Genomic DNA, 12,135 nt, shown 5'->3' with positions numbered 1-12,135 from the left:
ATTTGGTTATTTATTTATTTATTTTCAAGAAACCTGTGATTTAAATTCTGAAGCGCTCACTTTCTATTGATCTGAAACTTCACTCTTCGTCAAACTGCACAAGTGGATTCAATGCGCCAAGTAAACATCTTTACTGAAATTTAAAACTGACCCCTAATCCATACGTAAATTTTAAACCAGTCTTTGAAATGATCCTGGATGTGAGGGTAGAATACTAAAAACGTAAGCCAGACGCGTGAACGCATCCTTTAAATGCAGATTGGGAAACAGTCTGAAAGTACGCACAAATAAGGAGTGAGGTGCAAACGAAGACACACGATACCATTAGAAAGAAACATTTCTTTAACCACTTTTACGGAAACGGTGATGGGTGATACACTTAAAGACCCAGCGTTACATGTTAAAGCTCCGTTGGCAGTACTGTAGGTTTTCTTCTTCATTTCTACAAAAACATTCAAGTTATGAAAGCAGCTTCACTCAGTTTCCCTTCTAGTCCTCACAAATACAGTAAAGCTTTACATTAAGATAATAAAAATTGTGATCCTTTCTTCGCAACCTCTGCTGTTTTAATGCATATCATAAATGAAATCAGAAAAATAAATACTTTATATTTCAGTGAAATTAAGGCAGCATTGTGATGACTTTTAGAAACGTTGAAAGAAAAGGGTAAACTAAAAATCTTAATCATCACCATCATCATCCTTAATCTCATCCTATTTCTGACTTGAAATTGTCACAGTTTGAAATACAGCAAATGATGTATACAGTATAAAGCACTTTCAGAGGGTGATATAGCCGTTTCTTTAATTTGCAAAGTCCATAACACATTAACTACTGTTAAGCTTTTTAATTTAATGCTTTCCAAATGGTAAGCTAAAAAGTAAACAGTAAAGTTAAGGAAACAATGAGACTTTAAATCCAAATCTGAAACAATATTTTAGAAGTGCATGAAGTTTTTTCTCCGCCGCCCCCCTTTCTTTTTTTCTCTTTGTGGTATATATATATATATATATATATATATATATATATATATATATATATATATATATATATATATATATATATATATTAACCAACAGGGCCAAGTTTTGTTTAAGTCCGCAGCTAAATAGTGTCCAAGTGTGAAGTGCCTTAATAACATGACAGTCTTCAAGATGAATTCAAAAGTCCTAGAATATCACAGATGAAATGCTCGAATCGATTTATTTTCTAAATTTCTTTATTTTTTAAATCCTCACTTGAATTTTAATTCTTGGAGAACATAGCTTCGACAACATATATCGCACTCATTATAAGAAGCAAAAGGTTATATCAAAATTATTAGTATAGAATCACAGGAAACTGGTTTGGAACCAGAAAAAAATACAAAACAGATATAGATACATAGACACAGGACATTTTATAATTATTTGGAATTGTTATTTTTTCCGCTAAGTCTGGATTCTTTCTGCATACGTTTTTTTTTTTTTTTTTTTTTTTTTTGTCATTTTTACAAAAAATGAAAATAAAGACTAATATTTTACAAAATGAAAATCAAATTGCGTTGAATCTACACAGGAGTCTGTCCAGTTCCTCGTTCTCCTCCTTTTTTCTGTACAGGATATATCCTTTTCGGTCCACAAAAAGTCTTGAGGGTTCTTTTCTTCGTTAAAAAAGATCACATATAACAACGAGGCCTTTTATTGTTCTTATATATTTATTTATAATTATATTTATATATATATTTATTTATTTATCCTATTGAGTCCGTGATTTCATTAAATGACGTTGCTGTTGTTGTGGGTTTCGGGTTCCTGTTGATGGGTATCAAGTTTTGTTTTGGTCCTCTCGGTCACTTTTTCGTTGCATTGTTTTTACTGTTCCTTTTTCAGATCATTGAATTGACATATAAGGCCAGTTAAAGCTGCTCCCAGACAACAACATATCCCTGATGAGGGTTTCAATTGGAGTTTTACCTACCAAACGAACGAAGAATAGTTGCTCAATAACCGAGGAAGAGACAGTGCGAAGTGAAGGCAGCCGCAGTAATAGCTTCCCGAAGCGGCTGGGCTGATTTGGATACTGGCTTCTAACGTACTCCTCCAGGGCACATTGCGACTTCTCCTGTAGGCTTTCGATGTGAGCAGCGTCCGATAGGCCACAAGCGTCTGCATGGGATACAAAACACACCGTTAGCATTCAGCAGCCAGCACTTAGCATGCAGCCTAGTAACTGAAGCGCTGCAGAAACAACTATCTGAGGAATAGCTTGTAATGTTACCGTTATTCCAGTAAACCATTATATGGTCTGAAAACAATCACAATTCTTGCAAATAGTGTAATGAAAATTCCACATAGACATGACACTCTAGCGTCTGAATTTAAACACAGACTGAGGGACGGACGGACAGACAGACAGACAGATGACTTCCTTATATCAATGCATACAAAAAGATCAACGTGTTTGCAAATATGTGCATTATAAATATATTTTCAATGTACGAAAAAATACTGCTTTAAAAAGAACTGCATTTGTACTTTAAACATGTAAAATAACATCTTTGCACGGATAATCATCCAATTCCAAACATTTTTGTAATATGTTTACAGACACAATAAAACCAATGTGTTAATTGTAAAACAAGTACGACTGAATCCGGCCGACTATATCGTGAAAAAAAAATCAAAATACTGCTGATAACACTGTACTAGAAATAAGTGTTTTAGGAATTCATTTTTATTAAAACAGCACAATGATATAAACGTACATACATTCCCATTTGTGTAACGTTGTATTCAGTTTGTATCAGTAACTTGAAATATTTAATTAATTTGAAGTTTACCTCTGCAGCTGTCTTCAAGTTAATTCGCAAATAACATCAGTGGCTGGTGTATTTCATTTTATATTAGAAGTGATTCTTGCATTTATTACAATTATTATTAGTAGTGGTATCCATAATACTAATACTACTATTACTACTGCTACTACTATTAATAATAATGATAATAATAATAATCTGCAGGTCTGCTGTTTGTCCTAAAATGTATACATCCAGGCACAGACGCACACACCACTGAGATGCGGAATTCGTGTATATGCTTATTTACGCAAGTACAAGAGAATAAACCAAAAGTCAATAAATATACTTTGGAGTTAGTTATTCTATGTGTAAATTCACATTTTAGTTGACTTGTCATTCAGCCTGTGCACATGCGCTCTATTGCACATCTTTTATTCATTAAATTGGCGTATCAATATTTTTCAGTGTCAGCTTCGTGCAAGTAAAAAAAGGCCAAGGTAATGAATAGGGGAAAGTCGGATCTCAACGCAAAAATCCACAAATTAAATTAAAAAAGCAAAAGTTTCTAATGGAAAGTTTCCCTTAGAGGAGGGTTTAATGTGTAATTTACATGTTTGCACTAGCTGGTCAATGAAAAAAAAAATCCTGGAACACGCTTTGCTTCCCTGGTCTTAATTAAACACTCGTCAAGCACAGTACAGCTCAGAATTCCCAGCTTAACAGAAAATAAGCTATGACTCTCTGATCAGATCAGCCCGCCCTGTACAATGATGCACTACGATTAAAAACACTGACACTTTTCATGAACAATAACTGAAATGTGTTCTGTTCTTAGACAAAGTGTCTTTCTGTTTCAGTGGTGTGTTCATTTATTCTAACATTGAATCACATTTCAAACTATCTTCTCTTTTTTTGTCGAAGAAACAATTTCATACCTAGTCATATATTATTTACATAGGTACATTTAGAAAACCGCTTAATCCAATTCAAGGTCACGAGATTATCATCTTTTTAAAAACAGTTTAAATAAATAAGGTCAAAAAAGTAATTAAAAGAAAGTGTACTAACACAAATCTACTTAGTCACAAAGAAAGAAAGAAAGAAAGAAAGAAAGACTTTACATTCTTTCTTTCATTCTTTCTTTCTTTCTTTCTTTCAAATCAATTGGATATATTAATAAACAAGGCTATCCTTACAAAGTCGACGTCCTCCGCTTGTTTGGGTAATAATTCATTGTGGTCAGACACAATACCCTTATGAACTTGTGAACTTCGATGGTGCCAAGTTACAACCTTCAGTTTGATTTACACGAAGGTACAACTGAGCAGACACTATGCAAAACAAAGTGTCCATTACCGCCCTCAAATATTAGTATCGAGGTGTTGCGGAAGAGTTCAAAGATTACTATACTCTAAGAAATACCCCACTAAAACATAAAAAGTAAAAGCGATGCCAAGATGCACTAGTACAATCAGCCCGCTTTCTTACATGAACTGTGATATTCCAGTTTTGCCCCCTGACGTAGTTAAAAGCTTCGAGTTTATTGGTCAGCCATTACAACAAATGATTAACAAATTATTTGGCTGAGCAACCGCGTTAAACTTTCAGACTTCAGGATTTTGACAAAGAAACACTACCACACTTTATATTAAGAGAATATGATAATAACTACTTTGCTGTAACATTCAAATGGGCGATTTTAGGTACCCCTCGCAGCGTAAGATACTTTTATGACCATGGGAAACAATTTTGTTTCGGTGGACTTTTGACAAAAACAAAATAAATAATAATATATAAAAATATCTAAAACTTCAAAATAATCCGCATACTTATAAATATTAAATATGTTACAAATAAAAGTTCTGTATCTCTAATTTGGTTTAAAATGAGTAACGGGAAAAATGTGTGGTAATTCTGCATTTCACATTAATTTGGACAGTCAGCTTACAAATTCTATATCTAAATAAACTGCAGTATAATTAACAGAGTACAATTAAAGTAAAATATTATAATAGCTATCCAACAATAAAAACAAAAACGTATTAGACAATATTGTAAAATATCATGTCATTGGGTTAGGGAATGTGAAATAAAACATCATAAAAAACGATAGATAGATGCAATATTGAATCAATGCAATATTGAACTCTTTTATTCCCAGTTATTTGCGAATAAGAAGGTTTGCTATTTCTAAAATTGACATAGATAGATAGATAGATAGATAGATAGATAGATAGATAGATAGATATGAATTACAACGTGACCAGTGTCCTAAAACGTTTAAAATGATGTTCCATATAAAACGATGTAATTGATTTCAAATTAATAATTAATCATAATGTATTTCCTTTTTTAAAATAATAGTGAGGTACCAACGTAAAGACGCGCTTTGAGCTCAGAAATAAGAAGGACGTTTTGACAAGTAAATCAATTTTTTATACCAGGATTTAGCAATACTTTATATTTGTATTTATACGTCACTGTGTGTTGCTTTGGTTCTCTTAAACTTTCTAAATTAGTTTCTTCTCGTAAATAATAATCAAACAAATATACCTACTACATATAAAGAAAACAATATTATTAGTTTAGGGAAATCCTAGTGAAAGTACAATTTTACTAAACATGGATACATTTAGAATTAAAACTAGACAATATTCAAAAATAAGTAGGTAATTTCAAATTAGAATTAGGCACAGGTTTGCAAATGGTATATGAATGCAGATTTGCATTTTTTCTTTTTGAAAATAAATAGGCTGGATTAATCCTTTCACTTTTAAAAAATACATTAATGCATTCATACAGACCTACACATATGCACACTTGCATAAACGGAAATGTTTTGATATGACAGGAAACTTTAGATTGCTCTAAATATACTCAGAATGGAAAAATGTCGTGGTTTTCACTGCAGTGTAATTGAATTGTAGATTTTACAAGTTTCAGTTTAGCTGTTAGCTTAAAATCCTGCATTTGCAAACAGAGTAAAAGGGGGCAGTCAAAGAACATGATATGATCCAAAACTAATTTACCACATTCAATTTACAATATTTAAACCAGATAGCAACGACATGTATGTTTCAATTGTAAAATAAATAAATAAATAAATAAATAGTGCTTATTCGTAATCTTTCTGCCTGTATGAAGAATAACCTCCTGTGAGGTGCTAGGTTTCTGAGGCTTGCCTAGGCCCATTCCAGGATCATCTCAAACTACTCTGCTAGTGTTACTGTCGACAATTCAAACGCAGCTAACTGAAATAACTTCTATTTAATACTAAAGAATTTTGCAACCGCTAATGAAGCAACACTTTTAGTTTTATTAATAGTACGATATGAATATTACTATTTTACATTAAAAATTATTTTAAAATCAAAAAAGATACTCTGCTTTTCTCTGTAGCTTCTGGTTGCGAATTTATTTAGTGCAGTTTACCACAACGATTATACCTAGTAGTTATTATTTATATCATGGCATATTTTATTATATAAAATGAAGCAAACTAAATAGCATTATCGTCGAACATAGCGTATAATTAAGGTTTTGAAAGAACAGTGTTGTAACTGTCTTTCTTCACTCATTTCGGCATATAATTTTTAAATAGCAGTCTGGTCATGATGTCAGCTGCATTGCTCTCTTTTTTCTACTGTCGACGGAAAAAATGGAAATAAAACCAATCTACCACGGAGACGACTATATCTTTCCCTGTATCAATGAAGCACGGCATGCGGTGAGATTTGAGCTCCATGAATTTCTGTTGTTGTGGGGACTTTTAAAATACAAATTTAGTCTGGCCACTCTGTTAATTCCAGTAGGAAATCGCATTTCTGGCTGTTTTAGCATCATTTATTAACCGTTAGATTTTGAATGGAATGCCAAGCGTATAAACTGTATACGCAAAATTGTGTCTGTGTGTATTCTCGTTACTTTCATGAACTTGCAGGCGGATACGACTTCAGGCTGCCTTATATATATTGCGCTGAATTTAAAAAATCTAGTGGTGATCCTGTCATCCTGTCCTTGGTCCTCTTTCACTCACCTGAGGTGAAGAGTACGATGGCTTTGATGCAGCTGTACTCCGCCGAGTCTACGTGAAGGGCCTTGAGTTTCTCCACCTGCTCTTGGAAGATGCGGATGTGATCCATGAAAGCCACTACCCGGTCCGCTGACATGGGTGAGGCGTGCAGGCCCGCCGCCGCAAGCAGAGGGGCCACATGGAGGGGCATGGAACACTGGGCCGCGTTCAGCACAAACAACTCGCTCCAAGTTAGCCTGAGCAGGGACACTTGGTCTGTGATCTGTAGATCGGGGAAGAAAGGGATGTTCCTGGCCCACTCCACAGCACTAAACAGTAAACGGGCAGCCAGCTCACAGATGTTCTCGATACCCATGATATTGTTCGGTTGCATGCACTGGCTGCCGTAGCGGGAGGTTGGGTATGGTTCAGCCCGCAGCAGCAAAGAGATGTATCCGGAGAGATAGCAATGGCCGTTCAAAGGGTCTCCGTTCGTCAGAGCGTACTGGCCTGGGTTCGGCTGGGTAGGAGGCATTCTTCCTCGCTGAACCGCTGACAAAAAGAAAGAAAAACGAGAGGAAATGTGCATCCAGGGCTCATAAACACAGATCCATTGCAAACAATTGTATGAACAGTTCTTTTTTTTTACCTTAGCGTGTCATGAATGTTTACAATGTATTGCCTTCTTCATAGCTTTTCCTTCTATAAATGTGCATTGATACAGAGGAAGACCCCTTTAATAAAAGTTACTGGCGCATTTATAAATTATCTATCTATCTATCTATCTATCTATCTATCTATCTATCTATCTATCTATCTATCTATCTGTCTGTCTGTCTGTCTGTCTGTCTGTCTGTCTGTCTGTCTGCATGTCTGTCTGTCTGTTTCATAATAAACAAACAAAAGATTTCAATCAGGTCTCTTTGCAAAAGTCAGCTGTTCCAATTCAAAACAAAGCTATCTAATACTGAAATAAATAATAGAAATAATCGTAAATGCTACCACTTACAATAAGAAAACATGATCAAGAAGTTAGGGTGTAAGATCTGTCGAAGGCAGCAAGTGCGAAATCATTCAGACAGCTATACACAGTGAATACAGCAGCTTGTGGCTGCTAAACAGAAGGATTCATTAACCATCTGAATGCAAAACGCAACCATGCTTGCAGTGGCTAAAGGTGACTAAAGTTTTTTTTTTTTGCCTTCCCCCTCTCTCCCGCTTATAGCGCTGCTACTGATATATCTTATTTCAACGAACTAGGAGAGTGCAGGATTAAAGTTTTACAATGCTATTTACAGCCAAAAGCAATCACTCTGACAACGTGCGTTGTTATTTTTACGCATGCTGAAGCACGACAATAATTTGCACTTTATAGCCTGGATTAAACACATAACGTGAAATGCACTACGATTTTGTCATAATTAAAAAAAAATTGTAATAACAATTTTAACAGTGCTTTGGGTTTTTAAATGGATAATATTATCATTATTATTCGCAATGTACAAAAAGTGTTTTTTCAGTTTTCAACAAAACAAATGAAATTACAAGGTATTCTTGTTTTCCACTCTTAACGAGATACAGTCAGCGACACTGTATAATTTTTCATTCATTGTATTTATATATGGACGTCATAGTAATTTCTGTACTAATGTTGGAATGCAATGTAAATGTACACTTAAAGCACATTATCAACTTCTGTACTGCACATCCCTCAGAAATCTGAGGAAAAAAACACATCGCTCTAAATTTTAAATAAAACAAAAAAAGATAATCGAGTGTAAATGCCTCAGTATATGATATTAAATAGAACATTCTACGTACAATAGGCGGTTTGAATTGCATGATGTGGTAATTTACTTTTCATATTTAGGTCAACACACTGTGCATTAAATACAACTTTTTCTCATCAGAAAGCGCCAATTATCAAGGTTACATGAATGCTGTATGCAGTGTATTATAAAAAGAAACAATTAATCCCGAGCTCCTTTGTTAAATGGTGTTAGATTCCAAAAGAACTAGATCACCACTGTAAACAATACAACAATAATTAATAAAAAAAAAAATTACTATTATTTTCAACGGAATCATCCCGCGTTTATGTTACCGTCTTCAGGCTTACTCACATTGTAAATAGGCCAGTTTTTAAAAGATGTAAATTAGGATGTTACAATAAAAATAATATTCACCTTCCCGCCTCATCCCCACTTTGAGGCACTTCTTTAAGCGACAGTACTGGCACTGGTTGCGGTGGTGCTGGTCGATGGGACAGTTCCTGTTGGCACGACATGTGTACGTTAAGTTCCTCCGGACACTTCTCTTGAAAAAACTTTTGCAACCTTCGCAGGTGAACTGACCGTAGTGCTTGCCGCTGGATTTATCCCCGCAAACCACACACTCTATATGCTGCTGCGTTTGCCCAGAATTCTGTTGACTTTGCCCCTTGTCGCCGGCGGTTCCCGGCGTTGATGGGGGTCCTGTCTGGCTCGGTGTCTGCGGTGTGTGAGGTGCCGCTGACGCCGACTGCTGCTGTTCTCTTCCCGGCTGGGTTGTTGTGTTGGGGCCGCTCGGAGTTCCTCCGGCCACGTCTTCCTGCGGATCTCGCCAGCTGCTAACTACCATTGCCATATCTCGGGCCCAAAAAGTGCTGCTAAGCGAGCTGATCGCAGGAATTTTGGAAAGTGGAAAAAAGAAAGGCGATTTCAAGCGTCCGGGCGTGTAAAAAGTCAAATCTGAGCAGGCGATCACATGCACAATTAAAGTACAAAAGAAGAAGATTAGTGCATTAAAAACACAACTGGTTATAACAAGGCACCCGATCAGGATATGCAAGTGTCGGGAGGCCAGTTCCAGGGTAAAATGCTGTCAGCCATTCAGGAAACCAATCTTGGAAAACAGGGAGCGAGGGGTTACAGATTACAGAGTTTGCTCTAAATAACAGTAGAGAGGTCGAAATCACGGATAAGCAATGCACACAAAAACATACATGGAAGAAGAACACGCGATCCAAAGTATGGCGACAAATAAATCCTCTTCTTTTTTCCTTTTTGCTCCGTTTTACTCCTATCTTCAGTGGTGGAAGAGAAGAAATGATCGGAATTACATGTATATATTAAATAAAACTCATTTCGATCATACAAAAATGCGCCGCCAAAGTGCCCCTGTAGATTCACCTCTCCGCAGCAATGGAGCGAAAGAGAAAGAAGAAGACAAAAAAAAAAAGAAAAACCCAACAACTAATAGAATATGCAAGGAAGAGAGACCCAAAAATGAATGCGTTTAAACGGGAAGACCAGCAGAGCAATGTTTCCGAAACGGGGATCTGCGCGAATGTCTGTATATAGTGAACTTTGACACTACTATTGAAACTGACACGTTTCTATGGAGATCGCTGCGCCTTATATGGTGCTCATGTCAAGGAGCCAAGAGAGGGACTGCTGGCAACTGATAATCAAAGGCGACTGACTGGTCAGAGCCCTGCATTGGGGGGAGAAAAAATGGGAGGCTAAGGTTAGCCAAGCCTCTTTCACTTCATTGGTTGGAGTCCCGATTCCTTGCTACCTACGACTGGGGGCTCTGACAAGCACAATTTACATTGAGCTCGCCCTGCGCAGCTATTTACTTTGAGACCTGATTAGTATGGGTCGTCTATTGTCACAAAAAAGAGGAAGAAGCCCTGGACCGAATAGTAGAAATGAGGGAAAATCTCTCTCTCTCTCTCTCTCTCTCTCTCTCCGTTTCTCTCTCCCCCCATCTTCTCCCCCTCTGTCTATATATACGTAGACAAGGGGAGAGAGAGAGAGAGGAGAGAGACATAAAGCGAGAGAGCGAGAGCAAGGAAGAGAGACGAGGAGAGAGAGAAAGTGAGAGAAGCCTTGTTGTATTATTGCTATTAACAAAGATTTTACAAAAAAACGTCAAGTAATAAACCGACGCAAACATGTACTTTGAGTCTTTTTCCTTTGAGTTCCTTTCTGTACGTTAATGACAAACTTGAAAGAAAGCACTTTCATGCTTTGGGATCATTAGAAAGGTAGCAATATTTACTTTAAAACGGTATTTATTTGGAAACTATAGATAGATAGATAGATAGATAGATAGATAGATAGATAGATAGATAGATAGATAGATAGATAGATAGATAGATAGATACCTAATGGCATTGACATCTTTAAAATATCCTGTTAACGCACAGAAAAATAAAAAGACAGGAAATAACAGTATCGTGAACACAATATATAATTGTATATATACATATATCAGTGATACTATTGTTTCGAAATAGTAAAGATATCATTAATGTGAATTATTATGAAATACAAAATTTTACTACAAATACAATACGTATTTACAAATTATGTCAACTTATTTTAATAGATAGATAGATAGACAGATAGATAGATAGATAGAAAAAGTTTTATGACCAGATATAGTGAAAAGTGGTCGCCGTATTCATAAGGAAATAAACCAATTAACGCTGAACGTAATTAGTGCAGGTATATTTTACAACCAGAACTCATTCTGAATTGATAGGAAGTTTACCAGTAAATTGAAAGGGGAAATTAACCTTAAGCTATCTTACACATTCACTGAATTGAGTTCTTAACACTAGAAATCACTGGATCGGGCTGCCATCTAGCGTACAGTAAATTATCACAAGATACACTTCTAATTTATTATTATTAACTCTTTTTCCCCCTTTTTTTAAGTTCAACCCTTATTTAAATATTACTGGATTCTGCTATCACTATTTTGTGCCCATCATAAGTGTTCATATGTTACAGACACTTTTGCTTAATTCTTTATCTTCATACACGAAAAACCTGTGGGCATTGGTGTATACGGCTACAGCCTAGAGATAATACAGATAAAAATAATTTGGAAACAGAAGTGGAGTGGGGTATTGATTATTAATATTTAAAAAGAAAATAAACCCCACGACGCGTAGCAATTGTTTGTATCAATACTGACGGTTTAAAGGGCGAATGCAGGGCACGAAAGCATCTCCATTTGCAAAAATAATCAACATGTGTTCGACACATATGCATAGATTGAAAAATAACTTAGATTCTGAATAATTAATGTTTTCTACATTTCATGTTGAATACGTAATTTACATCCTAACTTTAATTATTGTGGAGACTCGTTTTTAGCAAACATGATGATTATTAGTTGTTTTAATGCCTAAGATAACATTTAAATTTAATTCCGAAGTATTGTATCATAGGACTGTTTAATAAAGTGGTAGAATTCAGTATAATTGATTAAAAAAGAGTCAATCTGCCTTCGTCGCCACTTGGACGCAATCCAGTGCACCTCGTCTTCTTTAGCAAAAGGGTGAAACGAA

The 12,135-nt window shown here is 35.6% G+C and overlaps 1 protein-coding gene across 5 annotated transcripts; it reads right to left on the bottom strand.

Moving 5' to 3' along the window:
- Nucleotides 1-1,201: 1,201 nt before the first annotated feature.
- nr2f1a (nuclear receptor subfamily 2, group F, member 1a) lies at nucleotides 1,202-10,505 on the bottom strand. 5 transcript variants are annotated; one of them, XM_039759346.1, is made up of 3 exons: nucleotides 8,978-10,505; nucleotides 6,816-7,340; nucleotides 1,202-2,147 (listed from the first exon to the last, which is right to left on the bottom strand). In XM_039759346.1, the coding sequence occupies exons 1-3, from the start codon at nucleotides 9,414-9,416 to the stop codon at nucleotides 1,873-1,875; spliced, it is 1,239 nt and encodes a 412-aa protein (XP_039615280.1). In that variant the 5' UTR covers nucleotides 9,417-10,505; the 3' UTR covers nucleotides 1,202-1,872. The 5 variants fall into 5 exon arrangements, with proteins under 5 accessions (XP_039615280.1, XP_039615279.1, XP_039615281.1 ...); XM_039759345.1 differs by having other exon boundaries at nucleotides 6,816-7,343; nucleotides 8,978-10,502; XM_039759347.1 differs by lacking the exon at nucleotides 8,978-10,505 and adding an exon at nucleotides 7,801-7,964 and having other exon boundaries at nucleotides 6,816-7,343.
- Between the last annotated feature and the right edge of the window lie 1,630 nt (nucleotides 10,506-12,135).

This window comes from Polypterus senegalus, chromosome 7 (genome assembly GCF_016835505.1).
Source record: "Polypterus senegalus isolate Bchr_013 chromosome 7, ASM1683550v1, whole genome shotgun sequence".
Classification (NCBI taxonomy): Eukaryota; Metazoa; Chordata; class Cladistia; order Polypteriformes; family Polypteridae; genus Polypterus; species Polypterus senegalus.
Note: the sequence above shows the minus strand (reverse complement) of the source record. Positions and strands in the feature narration are given on the sequence as shown.